The 19,801-nt window shown below is 34.5% G+C and overlaps 1 protein-coding gene across 4 annotated transcripts in view; it reads right to left on the reverse strand.

The window, feature by feature from the left end:
- Window positions 1-16,496, reverse strand: part of LOC121370575 (P2R1A-PPP2R2A-interacting phosphatase regulator 1-like) — a 51,869-nt gene extending 35,373 nt beyond the window's left edge. For 3 of the 4 annotated variants that reach the window (XR_005957701.1, XR_005957700.1, XM_041495891.1), the window contains exons 1-6: window positions 15,803-16,494; window positions 10,433-10,511; window positions 9,581-9,663; window positions 5,551-5,602; window positions 3,692-3,817; window positions 1,708-1,799 (exon numbers count right to left, since the gene is read on the reverse strand). Coding sequence is in view for 2 of the 4 variants with exons in the window: in XM_041495891.1 (XP_041351825.1) it covers window positions 1,708-1,799; window positions 3,692-3,817; window positions 5,551-5,602; window positions 9,581-9,663; window positions 10,433-10,511; window positions 15,803-15,942 (572 nt within the window). In the remaining 2 variants the exon portion in view is untranslated. Of the gene's footprint in view, window positions 1-1,707; window positions 1,800-3,691; window positions 3,818-5,550; window positions 5,603-9,580; window positions 9,664-10,432; window positions 10,512-15,802 lie in introns of all 4 variants that reach the window. The other variant, XM_041495908.1, reaches the window with a different exon arrangement.
- Between the last annotated feature and the right edge of the window lie 3,305 nt (window positions 16,497-19,801).

Below are 19,801 nucleotides of genomic sequence, written 5' to 3' on the forward strand. Positions count from 1 at the left end.
GTGGTAGAAAAACACGTTGATCGAGGCTGGCAAAAGTATACTTTTAGTGCAGTAATTCAGAGGGTTTTTTCCAATAAAAGGGTTATCGACCAATTTTATACATATATTCACAATCAAGATGTGTTGTTTTAACAACGGTTTTGTGAATTAAATTAACGTTGTTTGTTTGTTTACAAACATACCTCGACACTTGTTTCTAGACGTATTGTAACGTCATTAACGTGTGCAGACTTTTGTGCCACGCAGACTAAGGTGACATGAGTGTACTGTCTGATGGAGATAATCCACAAAATTATAACTTTTAATTACTAAACTGCTAAAAACAGCTTTAAAACATTGAACAAATCCATTTATTGGCTCAAAACCTGCACAAATCGATCATTAATGAAAATAATGATAGAAGACTTGTATCATTTCGACACATAAACATGTTCATTCATTATCGTAACTCAAAGTCAGATTCAAATTAAATGACATTGATTTGAATATTTAACACATCGGCTACTGTGTGTCAAAGGGATAAATGATGATCAACACAAAAACAAAAAAACTTTCTATAAAACAACACTGTGAAATCATCAGGGGCAGGACATAGCTCAGTGGTAAAGCGCTCATTTGATGCATGACCAGTCTGGGATCGATCCCCACCGGCAGGCCCATCGGGCTATTTTTCTTTCCAGCCAGTGCACCACGACTAGTATATCAAAAGTTGTGGTATGTGTTATCCTGTCTGTGGGATGGCGCATATAAAAGATCCCTTGCTACTAACAGAAACATGTAGCGAGTTTCCTCTCAAAGATTATATGTCTAAATTAACAAATCTTTGACATCCAATAGCCGATGATTAATTAATCAATGTGCTCTAGTGGTGTAGTTGAATCACTTTTGTTCGTGATGGTCTAATTTTCATATAATTCCTGAACTAGTGCAGCTAACTCATTTAAGAACATAACAAAAATATAACACAAGCCTACATATAATACAAATTTATGATACTACCATTTCAATCCATCAATTTTAGAACTCAACGAAATGTGTATTTTAACAAAACCACGAAAGGTTTAGCCCACAGTAACTCAAAGCCAGATAAACGATATCCATCACCCCAAAGACAGACAAAAGATCAACCATCAGTTGAAAGCCAAACAAAATAAATTCCTAAATTCAAAGCCAAAGATGTAATACCATACATGCATTCATTAACTCAGGGAGCAGGACTTAGCTCAGTCGGTTGAGTGCTCGCCTAAGGTGCTTGCGTTGCAGGATCTGGTAAAATCCATTCAACTGATTGAGTTTTTTCTCATTCTAACCAGTGCACCACAACTGGTCAAAGGCCATGGTATGTGCTTTCCTGTCTGTGGGGAAGTGCATATAAAAGATACCTTGCTGCTAATGGAAAAATGTCCTGGACAGAGGAGCTGGCCGAGGCTGGCACCTGTGCCCATGACAGGTGTGCGCTACAACAGCTTGCTCTGAATATGTACGTTAAACAATTCCATCCATCCATCCAATGGAAAAATGTAGTGGGTTTCCTCTGATGACTATGAGTGAGAATGACCAAATGTTTGACATCCAATAGCCAATGATTAATAAAACCAATGTGCTATTATCTCGGAGACTAATAAAACATATATTCTTCAACTAAAGACCAGAATGTTCAAATCCATCGACTCCAAGCGTGAACAAATCCCTGAACTCGAAGCTTACCTTAAAAATGACTTTCTTGTTGGGCTTGGACTAGGACTGGGAGTAAAGCTGTTGTTTTTCACAGGCACCTGCATTGACGGGGAGAAGCATTGCTGAAAAAAAGAAAGGAATGTTTGTCCAAAGGTACATAACGTTCTAAAAACACTGCAAGTAACTCTGCTTTAAAACATTCAGTGTATGGCTTAGAATAGATATTTCAAGGCTTCAAATTCATTTTATGGAGTATAAAGCAATCTGTGCTTCTCAACTTTAAAAACAAACAAAGAAGAAGATAAAGTACAAAAAGGGCCATCGACAGTTATCAACATTTTCACAAGAAAACAAACTATACTATTTTTAGTACCTCTTCTACCTCCCAACACCCCTCTTTAAAAGTGTGCATTTAAAAATACTGATTTTTTTTTTTTCAAGAATATTTTTATGAATGATTTTTGTAAAACCATACACTTGCATAAATCCCATCTCATATATCAAAGAATGTGGTATATACTATCCTGGTATATCAAAGAATGTGGTATGTACTATCCTGTTTTGGGGAAAGTGAATATAAAAGATCCCTTGCCACTACCGTAAAAATGTAGCAGATTTCCTCTGACGATTACACATAAGAACTACCAAATGTTTGACATCTAGTAACCAATGATTAATTAACCTTCTAACAACTGCAGGCGAGATATCTCACCCGACGTCAGGGCAGTCGACATACGGTGTATATAGTGCATTCCCCAATTCACATTTCCCACTGTTTTGCACATGGCACTCACAGGAAATATTAATAGAACAACAGGAAACAGAATATGGCTGCTGGGAATTTTGAGTTGACAAAGTGATTTTTGGCAAGTATTTTTGCTAACGAAAATTACCAAATACTGGAATATGAATCGTAGTTCATATTTTTAAAAACAAATTCTGGTAAAAAACCCAAGTTATTGAGAATAATGGACATATAAACACTGGACAGCTGACCACATATGGTCTGTAAGTAAACGCAACTTTTTAGATATTTGAGTCTAATTTTAATCAACATTAACTGATCTAAAATATCATAAAAATTAGAAAAACCCACAAAAATAATACTTACTGATTCAAATATGAATTTTATTTTATGAATTTATAAAACATTTAAGTGAATATATGTGAGTAAAAATTATAAACTTGTACCCACTCAACGTGGTTTTAATGTCACAAACTAATCCAGTAGTCTAAAGGTTAATGTGATCCAGTGGTGTCATTAAACAAATCAAACTTTAACTTCTTAATCCCTTGGGGTTGGATTTAGCTCAGTCAGTTTAGTGCTCGCTTGAGGTACTTGCATCGCAAGATCGAACCACCTCAGTGGATCCATTCAACTGATTATTTTTTTCTCTCGTTCCAACGTATGTTCTTTCCTGTCTGTGGGAAAGTGCATATAAAAGATCCCTTGCTGCATTAGACAAAATGTAGCATGTTTCCTCTGATGACTACAAGTCAGAATTACCAAATGTTTGACATCCAATAGTCAATGATTAATTAATCAATGTGCTCCAGTGGTGTCGTTAAACAAAACAAACTTCATTCTCTCTTAATCCCCTATCCTCCCTAATGTACAGCTTCTTAGCTCATTAGTGGTGGGACGTAGCCCATTGGTAAAGAGGACACCTGATGTGAAGTCAGTCTAGGATCGATCCCTGTTGGTAGGCCCAATGGGCTATTTCTCCTTCCAGCCAGTGCACCGTATATGGTATATCAAAGGCCGTGGTATGTGCTATCCTGTCTGTGGGATGGTGCATATAAAAGATCCTTTACTAATAATGAAAATAATGTAGCGGATTTCCTATCTAAGACTATGTCAAAATAATTAAATATTTGACATCCAATAGATGATGACTAACTCATCAACTTTCTTCACTCATGAAAATGTTAATTGTGAATGACCTCTAAAAGTAAGTTGAAAACAAATATATACAAGGCTGCACGAAATGTAGGTTTAAAGAAATGTGCTTACTTTCCCCACACGTGTCGGAGATGGCAGCCCGGACAGAAAGTTCGGACCGGTTATGACGTGTAACGTTTCACTAAATGATCTTGGTCGCCTGTGAGTGTGATCCGATACCATCTGTTCTTGATCCTGCTGTGAATACATTAATATATTAACAATATGAGTTTCAACCAGGCACTTATCACATGTACAATACAGGGCTAGCTCTGCCACTCGCACATTTTATTTTGATTTGGCAAAAATATTTTCATGTAATAATTGGTATTTTGTTGAAAAATAACCGTTGATTTTGCATATTTAAAGATAATTTGGCGAATGGTTTTTCTCACCCAGAGCTAGCCCTGGAATATGAATACATTAATATCACGTTAAAAGTCTAAGTTACACCCAGACATTTATAGCATTAACATACTTTTCACAAAATGATCCTGGTCTGCTGTGAATATATTAATATCATGTTAAAAGTCTTAAGTTACACCCAGGCATTTATAGCATTAACATACTTTTCACAAAATGATCCTGGTCTGCTGTGAATATATTAATATCAATTTATCATGTTAAAAGTCTTAAGTTACACCCAGGCATTTATCATGTTAACATACTTTTCAGAAAATGACATGTGTGCTGTGAATAAATTAATATATGCTGAAAACAAAAACAAAATTATAATTTAATTTAAATTATTCAATGTGAATTTTTTGTCTTCATTAACATGATTAATATCTTGTGAATATTTTAGGTACATTTTGACAGTTATAATTTACCAAATTAATTTATTGGAGAAAAATCAAATCAAAATATTCTTATTTTTCTGGTTGTTCAGTATATTAATTCAGTATATCAACCAGGCATTGATCACAAGTCATGTCAACAAACTATCTTTCAAAAAGTCAGTAATCACATTATGAATTTGTGTTTCATATTATTATTAATATGCATGTGTTTTAACCAGTCATTAATGTTAACAAAAAAAAAAAAGTCGGCACCTTACTGTAAAATACTTTATTTTCACGTTTTTCGAGTTTGAATAAAATTCATGAAAATAAATTCCACGCGAAATTAAAAAGGCTGCCAAAAATTGGACATTGAAAAAGAAAAAGAAAAAAAGTAGTCTTGTTTAATTAGACCCACGATCTCGTTAGTTTTTGTTGCACAGGACTAGTAGTAACAATGCAACACTTGCAATGATAAACAATACTATATTTTGTATGGATTTTCTTTCGTAAAGTGCTGGAGATGAAAACAACACGTGTTTAAAAAAGGGAAGTAAACATTACAGTATGTTAAAATGTGGAAGTAAAAACAATTTTGGGTGGGCTTGTACAGCGACACTATACTCATAGTACATATTGGGTCTTCACATTAAAGGTTTTGGCTGTTGGTTAATCATAAACCGTACTGAAGGAGCATTTTGACAGTAATAAATAATGTTTAAATCAAACTTTGCATTGCACTTTCAAATTTTGCTTTGTTCTCGTGTTCATTTTTTCATAACAAGTTTGATGATTATGAAAGGGCGCAAAGGGTAGCCTAAGTACGTTGCGTAAGCATACAGTAGTTTGTAAACACAAAACGTCAAAATTACTGACATCAGAACCGGTACTTCAGGGTTTTTTAATTGGGGGAAGGAATGGGGGATTCGTGAGAATAAATGGTTGCCAACGGACTCATTTTCATTAAATCATGAAAATTTTATCCCGCGAATTAATCAAGTTAACAATCAGCATTTCAACCAGTCAATAATCTTGTTGAAGGAATTGACATTAAAGCCGATGACAGGTGGAACGACACTCGCACCACTCAAAAACCAAAACAAGTCTGCTAAATGTATACATCTAATGTCAAACACAAATGAGAATGCATACCAAATGAAATCCATCCCAAGAACTGGATATCTGCATAGTCGTTCGAACCTCTCTGAAAAGTAAACAAATAGATGAACAATGGGTGCCACTCAGTAATAGCTGGAAAGTATATATAGAGGATATTATATGAGTGTCCATGACAGACGATGTTTAAAACACAAGTGTCTAAATTATCATATTTTAATAATTTAGGCACGAGTGTCGTAAACATCGACTGTCATGGACACGAATGTAATATTCTGTTTATTACCGTAGAACTGTCTTGCTAAATGAACATTCCAGTCATTGTTTACAAACTAACGTTTCCTTAACGGCGGAGTAATGTTTGTTCATTGATGTCTTGAAAACCAAATCACAACCTGTTCTAAAGTTACGTGATATTTATACGCCCATAAGTAAAAAGTACAACAGCTGTTAATTGTAAAGTGTGTGTGTACTAAAAAGTACAACAGCTGTTAATTGTAAAGTATGTGTATACTAAAAAGTACAACAGCTGTTAATTGTAAAGTGTGTGTGTACTAAAAAGTACAACAGCTGTTAATTGTAAAGTGTGTGTGTACTAAAAAGTACAACAGCTGTTAATTGTAAAGTGTGTGTGTACTAAAAAGTACAACAGCTGTTAATTGTAAAGTGTGTGTGTACTAAAAAGTACAACAGCTGTTAATTGTAAAGTGTGTGTGTACTAAAAAGTACAACAGCTGTTAATTGTAAAGTGTGTGTGTACTAAAAAGTACAACAGCTGTTAATTGTAAAGTGTGTGTGTACTAAAAAGTACAACAGCTGTTAATTGTAAAGTGTGTGTGTACTAAAAAGTACAACAGCTGTTAATTGTAAAGTGTGTGTGTACTAAAAAGTACAACAGCTGTTAATTGTAAAGTGTGTGTGTACTAAAAAGTACAACAGCTGTTAATTGTAAAGTGTGTGTGTACTAAAAAGTACAACAGCTGTTAATTGTAAAGTGTGTGTGTACTAAAAAGTACAACAGCTGTTAATTGTAAAGTGTGTGTGTACTAAAAAGTACAACAGCTGTTAATTGTAAAGTGTGTGTGTACTAAAAAGTACAACAGCTGTTAATTGTAAAGTGTGTGTGTACTAAAAAGTACAACAGCTGTTAATTGTAAAGTGTGTGTGTACTAAAAAGTACAACAGCTGTTAATTGTAAAGTGTGTGTGTACTAAAAAGTACAACAGCTGTTAATTGTAAAGTGTGTGTGTACTAAAAAGTACAACAGCTGTTAATTGTAAAGTGTGTGTGTACTAAAAAGTACAACAGCTGTTAATTGTAAAGTGTGTGTGTACTAAAAAGTACAACAGCTGTTAATTGTAAAGTGTGTGTGTACTAAAAAGTACAACAGCTGTTAATTGTAAAGTGTGTGTGTACTAAAAAGTACAACAGCTGTTAATTGTAAAGTGTGTGTGTACTAAAAGTACAACAGCTGTTAATTGTAAAGTGTGTGTGTACTAAAAAGTACAACAGCTGTTAATTGTAAAGTATGTGTGTACTAAAAAGTACAACAGCTGTTAATTGTAAAGTATGTGTGTACTAAAAAGTACAACAGCTGTTAATTGTAAAGTATGTGTGTACTAAAAAGTACAACAGCTGTTAATTGTAAAGTGTGTGTATACTAAAAAGTACAACAGCTGTTAATTGTAAAGTATGTGTATACTAAAAAGTACAACAGCTGTTAATTGTAAAGTCTGTGTGTACTAAAAAGTACAACAGCTGTTAATTGTAAAGTGTGTGTATACTAAAAAGTACAACAGCTGTTAATTGTAAAGTATGTGTGTACTAAAAAGTACAACAGCTGTTAATTGTAAAGTGTGTGTATACTAAAAAGTACAACAGCTGTTAATTGTAAAGTATGTGTATACTAAAAAGTACAACAGCTGTTAATTGTAAAGTGTGTGTGTACTAAAAAGTACAACAGCTGTTAATTGTAAAGTATGTGTATACTAAAAAGTACAACAGCTGTTAATTGTAAAGTATGTGTATACTAAAAAGTACAACAGCTGTTAATTGTAAAGTGTGTGTATACTAAAAAGTACAACAGCTGTTAATTGTAAAGTATGTGTATACTAAAAAGTACAACAGCTGTTAATTGTAAAGTATGTGTATACTAAAAAGTACAACAGCTGTTAATTGTAAAGTATGTGTGTATACTAAAAAGCAAACAAATACACAGTAATTGAAATAATTAGTTTTTAATTTGAATGACGCCAGTATTCCAATGACGTCACTTTGCATCTCCTTACAATAAATATAAATTGGGTACATGACGTTTCCGTTTTAAGAATGCTGAAAAAATTCCAGTGCAAAGTTGCTATTGATTTTTTTTTTTGGAACATTATTAACGCACCTGAATGTGTTTGAAGAAAATCTTGTGATTAAAACATTGTACCTTTTACTAAATATGGCTTTCAAGTGAAATTACGGTAAGATATGCTACATTTATTATGTACGAAGCCAAAACAAGGGTGCGAAAAGTGACTCGTCGACTTTAGTATAGATTTCTAACAGTTGTGAACGTTATATTCATAATTAAGTGTTTGATGTGTCACAACTACATCGTAATATAATACAAGTTATCATAAATAATCAATTAATGTTTTATTAAATTAATTAAAAACACATATTTGTCATTACAGCATGTGATCAGCTTACACTCGAAATAAAAATGTATTAATGAAGAAAGTAGTATCTGTGGAATGTCGTGTCGGCCAATCAGAAAGAAATGTACTCTTACAACAGCCAATCGTTAAACGACAATGTCAGGAGGACATACGATTTAGTTATGACATACGAGGGAAATCGTACGATAAATATGACCCTCGTTATGCTGTACCTCGTAGGTAATAAATATATATATAAAAAATAAAAAAATAAAATTAAAACGGATAAAAGATCTGTAATGTTCATGTTAGGCTGATTGTGAGTTTATTTTAATTAACAATAATATAATATGGTGCATAAACAAGCTTGTAACTTTATCACCGTAGCCATTGCAATCACTGTATCTATTGTAATCACTGTAGCTATTGCATTTAATTTAGTAATATGGTGAAGTGAGATTGAAACTTTATGACTGTAGATGTTATAATATGATACGGTGTGCTTTTAATCACAGTAGCAAATGAAAACTACTTTTCAAGAAGTCCAAGAGAGCAACAACAAAAAATGCTTGATCTTATAAAATCTAAAGCAGAGAAAATCTATAGCATTGGATAATTGCACTTCCTAAATTAACTGGTATAAGAGGAAAAATATGGTTAATTAAAACAAGGGCTGCACCGCAATGTACTTCTCACATTCAACTGGTGGGTGTGCAAGGGTGCAGTTGCTCCAATCCAATTTGTTTTTTGTTTAACACCACCACTAGAGCACACTGATCAATTAATCACTGCCTACTTCATGTGAAACATTTGATCATTCTGACACGGTCTTCAGAGGAAACCTGCTACATTTTCCATCAGCAGCAAATTGCCAACGAATCTTTGATATGCAATTTCCCACAGTCAAGACAGCACACACTACGACCCCTGACATGTCATCTGTCGGGTTTCATTTGGGGAAACAAAATACAATGGGTTCTCCGAGGAAGAAGAAGAAGGAAATGTTTTATTTAACGACGCACTTAACACATTTTATTTATGGTTATATGGCGTCAGACATGGTTAAAGACCACACAGGTATTGAGAGGAAACTCACTGTCGCCACTTCATAGGCTACTCTTTCCGATTAGCAGCAATGGATGTTTTATATGCACAGACAGGGTAGTACATACCACAGCCTTTGATATACCAGTCGTGGTGCACTGGCTGGAACAAGAAAAATAGCCCAATGGGCCCACCGATGGGGATCAACCACATGCTTTACCACTGGGCTGCGTCCCGCCCCGGTTTTCCGAGGAGGGCCTGATCCAATGACTATCAGAACTCTACCGAGTGCGCCAAGTCCTGCCACACTGCTCCACTTAAATTTGAAAGTCTGCGATAATACAAAGAGGTGGTATACATATAATAACTTTTCAAACCTTTCATGGGCAGCTTCTCGATCTGGAATATGACTTTCTTCATTCTTGATTTGACTCACTCGACCGGGCACCCGAATAGTCGGCTGAGAAACAATGATCACAGTTATTTACAACACAAATAGGAAACGTGCATACATTTATAAACAAAGCATGCATAAGAAACTCTTTTTAGAAGACCTACGACAAAATATTAAATTACTGATAGTTACTTCCCTAAACAAAATACAGTATACCCTTGCATACGCACAAAGGATACGTATAAAAAACACATTTAACTCAACAAAATGACAATTAAATTACTAGTTGCGACCTGTAGCTCCTTACACACACACACTCCTCTGACAATTGCGCGAACGATCGTTTTGCTTGTGCGTCGTTCACACAAGTCTAGTTTTGCGTAATCCATTTTTCTACAAAAAGACAAATTGAATGAAATTTATATTTTCAGCTGCTACATATACTCAATGATATCTTAATCATATCACTGTGTGTCAATATCAATCTGGTGTAGTTCTTATAGGATATTAAACAAGCTTCCATTTCGTATCATGTTTATGTCCTGAGTAAAATAATTTTCAACTGTCACGAGCTTTAGAGAGTAACAATGAAAATTATTTTATGAGGGACATAAACATGATTCGAAATGGTAGCAAGCTTAATATCCTATTTATTACTCACAACTGATCTTAATTTATATCACTCAACTCGTTTCGTTGGGTGTTCTTGTGAGTTTGTAGTGCGCCATCCAATGATGGCATTGTTTGACGTCCCACTTGGCGTTCTAGTGGGACGTATCACTTTGATATGTACCAAGATATTTTTTTAACCATATGGGTAATAAAAAGGACTTACAGAGGCGGTGTGCAAGGCCATATTGCTGGAGCTAAATCTGCGCAGTCGATTTGCTTCAGCCGGTCTAAAAGTCGAAGTACTGAAAAATAAAATCAGAATGAACAAATGCTAACAACTTCAGGGCTTCTACAATTTTATAAAAATCCTCTAGTCATGGGATCAGTAATTTTAAAAATGTACTAGCCTTGATTAAAAATTCCCTAGCCCTACTTTAAATAAATACTATTTTACTAATACACATGTAATAATCAGATGTCACCTAAAGAGGGAGACAGAGCTTTAAGATCCTTAGATTGGGGGTGGAAAGAGGGGGGTGGAAAGAGGGGGCAGGATATTCAGGGCTAGCTCTGCCACTCGCCAAATTCGCCAACTGCGAATTTAAGAATCAATTGGTAAATTTTATTTTCGTTTGGCGAAAAAATTCCATGTAATAATTGGTGTTTTGTTTATATATTTTGGCGAAATGTTTTGCTCACCCAGAGCTAGCCCTGATGTTCATATTTACAAAATATGTAAATGCATTTGACAAGGTGGTTTTTTCCACTAGCCGTCGGGCTAGTTATAGTAGTCATTTACTAGCCCAACACTGAATATCACTAGCCATGGCAGTGGGGCTACCATATTCTAGGCCTGAACTTGTTCAGTTACTTGAATTATAGTTGTGTAACCACCAAGTGGCATAATCCTAACACATACTTATGTACTAGTTACAGTTCTGTGCTACTCCAGGATGCAAAGTTAGCATGATTTTGTGCTTCAAAAACCTAGTTTTGGGGTCTGGGCGCCTTCCCAAGAAAGAAAAAGAAATTTAGGATCCCTCAGACGCATTTTTCAGCTGTCTGTGATACAAGTTACTTGTTACCGCACTTGAGTTGATATAAAAAATATACCTTTTCCAGTGTTCGAGCATTATAAATAAAAATAAATGTTCCAATAAAATATATCCTGTTACTGTTAGGCAGTGGATTTTTCTTCATGTATCACGATTCATGTAACTAAACTAAAAACTGAAAAAAGACAAAATGATGAATCCATTGGAAAAGATAGGCCTAATCCTTGCTCTGTATATTACTTCCATAATGTGCCATCCTGATGCACATATGCAAATAACAGTTTTATAATCATTTAAAGCCAACACTAATTATACAGTAATGATAACAAGTCATTAATTTTGTCAAAAGGTCAACTGCCATACCCAAGTATTTTACGAGGATGGCATTTTACCCTCTGGCAGAAACCCTGAAGACTACTAAACTTTGGTTTGAAATACTGGGGTTGAGATACTACTGTCAGCATCACTGGAGATTTTTAGTCTGCTTTCCTGTCAAACCAGCAATTATTTTATTTTTATATTCATATATCAGTTTGAGTCCATCATGTTTGGTCCGGCAGGTTTTCATTACGACGGCAGGATTTGTACTTTCCAGACCGAATATCTGGCATAAATTTCAGCCAATTTCAATCCCCGTTAAGATTATAAGATGATATTGAAAATGCATGTAGAGTTCCATATTCCTAAATAAAAATTCCCAACTTCCATGCTTGTACCCTATTGTTTAAAATTTAAAATATATTTTAAATAATATGATTTTGCAATAAGATGGTACTAATTAAATTGAATAATTTTAGGCTATGTAATAAAAACAAAACAGATAACTGATTTGTAAGTGCCCCTACTAGGTGGTTATTGCTTTGAAATGTTTTGAAATTGCATGTACATTGACAAATTTTAAACAGTACACATAGAACTTCTTTTACTAATACTATAACTTAAGCTTTCTAAAAGTTATAAAGTTTTATACACTGATTTCCAAGATTCAGAGCAGGGTTCAGCTATGGGAAATTATCAAAGTTCTGTATTACTATATTACATGGGACACTAGCCAAAGCTTTTGTGAGGGTTAGTGACCAATCTAATTAAAATTAGCTCCACTATTACATGTGGATCTAACACCAGCCAGTTGGAGCTCATGTCCACCAATCAAAACCTTACTTGCAGAATCCTGCCAGTGATTTAAAAATAATTTGAAAACATTCCAAATTATCCTGAGGGTATACGATATGTTTCATGTGAATTATGAATGCCTTATTTAGACCAGTAGAACTAATTTTAATCGGATTGCTAACAACACTGCGTAGTCCCCAATGTCCAGGTAACATTTCGTCTGTAAATAATAATTTAAATATTGACCAATCACACTTCGCCTTTTATAATGTTATTTGGGAGCATACAAATTCTAAAAATATCAGGGAGTCTATTTCAGTGGCCGCAGTACAGCGAACCATACCAATGCGTACAGGGTGGGTCATCAGTCTTCAATTTTACATTAAAAATTATTTATTTATAAAAAAAAATAATACTAAATCAGTCTTCAGTTTTACATTAAATTATTATTTATTTTATAAAATAAAACATGTTTTAAGTCATTCGTAATTCACACGAAACATGTCGTATACCCTCAGGATAATTCGGAATGTTTTCAAACTATTTTTAAATCACTGGCAGGATTCTACAAGTAAGGTTTTGATTGGTGGACATGAGCTCCAACTGATTGGTGTTAGATCCACATGTAATAGTGGAACTAATTTTAATTAGATTGGGTTAGTGACTTTCTGAAGCATTTGTCAAACACTCCTTACCCTCTGGCAGACACCCAGACTATATGACATTGCATATGTTGGCCAAAAAAACAAAAACAAAAATTAAATTGCTAAACTTTTGTTGTTGTTCATCTTATAAAACACGTACAATCATGTGCTTTAAATACACCGGAATTTATCGTTATAAAAGAAAAAGAAAGCAGCGTGCATGATACAAATACACTTGAGCATAAAGTACAAATCCAGTTAACAATCAGCACATCCTGAATACTAGTATAATATACATGTCACAGTCTGAAATTGCTGCCCACATCATCATATAACCAGTGTTCGAAATAAGCACTTGTCCGTTTGTCCTGACAAGTGAAAATCTGCTCGGACAAACAAAATATACCTTGGTGTATGTCCTGTTGAGAAGTAAAAATGTTCATTGAAGTTTCATTTTAAGCAATGCAAAAACATTGTTCTTGTACTTGAATAAAACAAACTATTTATTTACACAAGTGAAAATAGTGTCGGACAAGTCGATTTCTAGATGTATTTGTCTGGTGGACTAATGAAAAATTCTGCTTATTTCTATCACTGACTACCATCACTGAATCTATCCACTTCATGTATGCAGTTTGCAGATAACGTTAACAACGACATCTGTACACTCAACATCAGCATGACAAAGCAAACAACGAGACTCGTCACTAAACCATCACTCGAAGCCATACTCTGTGGACTTGACACCACTGATGTCGTAGTCGACAATGTTTTTGAGACAAAATAACACCTGGCTCAAATACCTGACTCATGGGATCATTTCTGCACCATCTGAGTCGATATCCTGCACAAACCTGGTATTGCGGAAGCTGTAGAGGTTGCTGTGGTGGTCCCTTTGCCATAGATGAATTACCTGTGTATGTAGCGGTCCTGGACCAGAGTGGTTATGAGTGGTCTACCTGATCTGGGAAGGTCACGTGTTGTCTGATGTTGCTAGAACCGATAACACAATCTTGATATGGTGCTTGGGTATACATGGAATGTCCTTGCTAAGGCAGACCAGGATTTGCCAATGACCAAAATGATGTTGTTTTGTTGTCCTTCACTCAGTAGCAGTATGATGATGTGTTTAATGTTGTACAGTAACCAAAATAATGTGGACAAGTAATCGAAAACCCTGCATTTTAATAGTGCACATATTCATGTTTCATGTTCAGAACATGCACAGATAACACGGTTTGCATCTGAGAGCGTTTGTTCAACTGAGCATGATATTGTGTTGGAACTGTATTACATGGTGGCTGCACTTTGTCGACTGTAATAAAGGTAATATGTTTGGATCACCAAATAACATTATATTCATGATTTGTAAAATCATGCATTGTGCATTTCTTTTTGGGAGAGTATATTATTACCAACTGGCCAAAAAGCTAATTCAAAAACCATGTGTCATCAATTTGGCTACAGATTTCCTGATCAAATTTGCCAAATTGCTACTCATTCAGAGCTGCCAACCCCTAGCCACAAGTGAGAATCGCGTAGCAAATGATATTTGAGCGTAGCATGGCCGAATGTCATAAACAACAGCAAAAGTAAACACCAAATAACTTTGAACACAAAGATGCATTATTCATTCTGCTAGCATCACATTTGTTCTCTTGTATTTCCAGTTACAGCAGTTCTCTGTACCTTTGTGATGACTTTCTTCTTTTATCCACTATCATCGGCTTTTCTTTTCAACATGGTATTATTTTTAACGGAAGGCTATATGGTAAAGTTGAAAGAAACCGCTATATAAATTTTCGAGACAGATCCTGTTACAAACGAGTCTTTTTTTTCCAAATACAAACGCTCATTGGTTAATAATGAAGACTACATCATACAACTGCAAAAGACTGGGTCATGCTATTTTTAGCACAGATAACACTTGTTGTCGGTTAAGGGATATGGTCATACCCAAAATGTAACAAATGTTGTCAAATAAGTCGGGCGATTTGAAAAGGATTATGAATAACCAGAATTTTGTTTGAATGAATGTGTGAGCCAGCTTTGACAGGATTTGAATCACTGTCGTCAACTTGATTGTCCAGCAGCTTATCCACTAGACCACGGAGCTCACCAATGCAAGTGTAACATAACTAAAGAACAGTTCTTTGAAGATTTTATAGAACGCGACACTGGGTTCGGCCTACAGTAAAACTATATGTCTGTTAATAAGTGTTATTGAATACATCTTACTATAACTGTTTTACAATGATTCTTAATTCACAAATGATACTTTTATATGTTGGAATTAAAAAAAAGAAAAAAAGAAAAAGCCACAGATATGAGGAATTAAGTTTTATGTTACTGTATTCCCAGATTACGTCAAATTTTTTGTATAACTGTCAGAAATCGCCCGCTTTTCAACTGTACTCTGTAGACCTATAATTTGTGATAAAGATGAAACGTATACGCTTGGAAAATAAAACATAATTCGTTAGTAGAAACGTTGGACAATTACACTAATCATCCAGTTATGTTTATCTGTTGCAAAAGTTATTACTAGTTTTCATTAGCTTATCATACTGGATTTTTTTCAACCGTGCGTAGCAATTTGGGCATGAGCGTAGCAAACGTTGACTAAGCTTAACAAACTATGCCGAAAGCGTAGCAGTTGGCAGCTCTGCTCATTTTTGGCGTCCAGCTGAAAGCTTGCTCAGGGTGTAGAATATAATCTATTTCGCTCGACTAAAAAGTAAAAAATAAAAATTATTATATATTTTTTTAAATGTAGCTTACCTTGCTTCATTGTGAGTTGTTGCAACCAATGCATTGATCATAGGTGCACTGTTTGACCGTTTTAGTGTCCCTGGTGGTGGAATACCAGATGATGATGGCTGCTCATGATCATGATCAACTTCCATTCTGTTTCCAGACATTCTGTGAGCTACAGCAAACAAGCAGTACAGGCCTGGCAACTCTTGTATTACAAACACCACTCGTAATGTCAGTAGTTTTATTAAAACGAAATACTGCAAATATATTTACAAATAATCACAAATTTAACTGAAAGATTGAACTTAATTTAAAATAATCACCAGAGTTAATAACAGAAAGAGTTTTTAAACATCAACCACAGAAGCATGGTTTTTCGCTCGATGAACTTTTCCCCAATTTAGTCTTGGCCTCTAGCTATTTTGATAGAAAGAGCAAAGTGCATTAAGAAAAGGTTGCTTTTCCCGACGCTTCATTTCTACAAGAAACAGTATCATGAAGCATATTGTGAAAAATTGAGCTATATGGCAATGTCATCTTTACAAATCTTTTATCAATCGCAATACAATATTTTCTCTTTTCTGGGGGCCATGACAGGAAGTGCAGATGACATTTTTAAAGCGACAATGTGATTGGCCGATCGTTCCGTTGACATCAATGGAAAAGAAAATTAAATTGTGGGTTCATTTTTAAATACAGATAACTTTGCTGGTTTTGACGTTTACAGAATTTAATAATAATTTATTTTCATAATATTTCATAAAATAATTGGCAAAATTATGAACTAATTTTCAGAAACAAAAACACAGAAACCATTTAATAAATATTCATGAAAGAGCAACCAATCAACATTGAGGTTACAAAATAGAATTAAGGGGGAAGCAAGGGGGGGGGAGTATTTTACGACATTAATAATGTTATCATCGCAAAAATAATTAAATGTTTTCTTACTATTATTCTACTAAATGTGAAATAGCATTACGTAATGAAATCTTATATAATGTTTGAGTGCTGGAAGACCAGATGATGATGGTTGCTCATGGTGTGTTTCGAATGTTGGTCAACTGGCGATGCAGATGATTCGTCCACTGTTGAACCCGAGACGATTCGTCCACAACCAAAAATTGTTCCTGGACAATTCGTCCACTATATATATATATATATATATATATATATATATATATATATATATATATATACTATATAATATATATAAATATATATATATATATATATATATATATATATATATATATATTTTTTTTTTTTTTTTTTGTGTGTATTAGTTTATTTACCGTATATTACGTCCACAGACTAAAGAAATGTACGGACACTTTTTATTTTAGTGGAATATTGACACACAGAATTGCCAGAGAAGTGCAGATTGTAAACTAACCTAACAGCTTTGCCATGCCTATATCTCTGACATCGCCAGTGGCTTTGACCGCGGCAGAAGGGGGGTTACCAAGTATGATGACGACAATTTGATAGACATAGTCTATTATAGCTACTGTACCCATCACAATTTTATCACAGGGACTGAGGGTAGAAATGAGATATTTTTTTTACATATGAATGCATTACAATTGATTAATTATGCTTACCTCTATACTATTAAATCAAAATCACTGAAATGGATAGAGTACAGAGAGCTAAGAAATCTAAACTGTAAGCTAGGTGTGGGTAAAGGGTGAGGTAAATTAAAGTTATATATATGTAGTAGTTAAATCTTAAAAGGAGTTTCTGCAAAGATTTATTTATTAAAATGTTCTATATTGCTGCACTACGTTGGAAATGACTTCTTTTACCACCGTTACGTATTCTCTATCACCCAGTAGTTATTAAATGTTCAATAAGTATTACTCTGTTGGTTATTTAAGTTGGCTTTTAAGCTTATCAAAGAGTGATCTGATGGACAACCTGATTTTATATTTGTGTCAGTAACTAAAGGATACAAGTTTTGTGAGATCAAAAATAAAAGTCAAGCCGAGCCTGTTTTTTTTAGGGGATTTTTTCTTCTCCATGTGAACTGTTGAACATCGGGATAATGCTCGCGCCATACATCAACCAGATCTGGTTCACCAATCAATCGTAAGACTTCTTCTCTGGCTCGAGTATTGTTTATATTTTCATAATTATAAGCATCGAATGATTTTTGTACAATAAGGTTAAAATCACCAACAACTAAATAATAATTATTACCAAATTCCTTAATTTCATTCGTAACAGTTGTGAAGAAATTATGCTGGTCACTATTAGGTCCATATCGTCACTGAGTGACTGATAACACTTATACATTTCACTAAATGTGTGTGTGTATGTGTGTGTGTGTGTGTCTGTGTGTGTGTGTGTGTGTGTGTATACACAGTCAAACCTGTCTTAGCGGCCACCTGTACTCAGCGGTCACCTGTCTTAATTAAAGGAATGCTTAAGCAAGGCTTTTGGACTGGTATGCATATTCAAAGATATATATAAATTAATAAAACGGTTAAATGCGACGGCTATTAGATATAACGGGCGAGCTGGTGGTTACGTAATACTTAACGTATTAAAACAAAACGTTTTAAAACAAAAAACAAGAAGTGTCTTAAACGGCCACTTTTATCTACTCCCTTGTGTGACCGCTTAAGACAGTTTATATATATATATATATATATATATATATATATATATATATATATATATATACATATATATATACATACATGTATATATATATATATATATATATATATATATATATATATATATATATATATATATATATATATATATATATATATATATATACACACACACATACATATATATTGGATAAACAATAATACATTATTAATAATGACGATGTACAGTTTGTTAGTGTATGTACGTATCTTATAATAATTTTCCCAGTTTTTCTTGACTATTGGCATTTACGAACTTAACTACAGAAGTAACTGTATAATTACGTTAGTAACCTATTTTCGTCTTTAACCAACGTAATATACTATAGGACCCCTATCGCTAGCACAATTTTAAACATTTGTGATTGCATATTTAAAACAAAAATAAGAATAAAAGTTTTATTCGTATAAAATTTAAAAATATAAAATGAAAAACAAAAATGTTGTTCTAAGGAGGTCCATTTTTGCTGTTTGTTATGTTGAATTGCGACGATAGTTTAAATTACTTATACATTTAAATTTTTTATTTAAATAATGTGACCGACCACCAGTTGGTTAACTAGTACATAATATGTACATATACAACAAAGACACTTTGACACTTACTATTACTGCAATAGTAATTAATGGTAAAACACAAGCATTCTTGTGACAAGGGATTGGCATTAAACATTCTAGCCAGAAGTGTGAGGTAGGTCCGGAGGAGACACAGATAGGCAACAGAAGTAGTGCTTGTCAATGTCACGTTTTCAACAACTGCACAAGTAACGAATAAACAAAAAACGCTGTTCGTCAAGCACGCACGAATCCGATGGGGCATGCTCCTGATTAAACGTCCAATAACATTTTGAGGGATCCTGTCCCATTCCTCTTGAAGAGCGGTGCCTGATTCTGCCAAGTTGGTTGGATGACGTTGACATTCTTGGAGACGTCGTCCGATGATGTTCCACATGCGCTCACAGGGGCGTAGCGTGATCCGGACCTGGGGAGGTTCGAATATGAACGAAGTGGACCTTTTTCTGTTTTGTTTTTGCACCACCAAAAACTCCATATGTATAAACCTGTATGTTTTAGTTCTGAAAGCGGACCATTTGCTTCAGCGTGTGTGTGTGTGTGTGTGTGTGTGTGTGTGTGTTCGTCCGAACCCCCCTAGCCTACGCCCCTGGCTCAATGGGTGAAATGTCTGGACTTAGGGCTGGCCACGGAAGTGTGACGATAGTATTTTGCTGAAGGTAGACTCCGGTGAGCACGGACGTTGTCGTCCTGAAAAATAAAATGGCGTCCAGCCTGACATGCGAAGGGCACGACGATCGGTGCAATGATGTTGTCACGGTAGTACTGTCCAGTGACCCTCCCTTGA

The sequence above is a fragment of the Gigantopelta aegis genome, chromosome 1 (assembly GCF_016097555.1).
Source record: "Gigantopelta aegis isolate Gae_Host chromosome 1, Gae_host_genome, whole genome shotgun sequence".
In the NCBI taxonomy this organism is placed as follows: domain Eukaryota; kingdom Metazoa; phylum Mollusca; class Gastropoda; order Neomphalida; family Peltospiridae; genus Gigantopelta; species Gigantopelta aegis.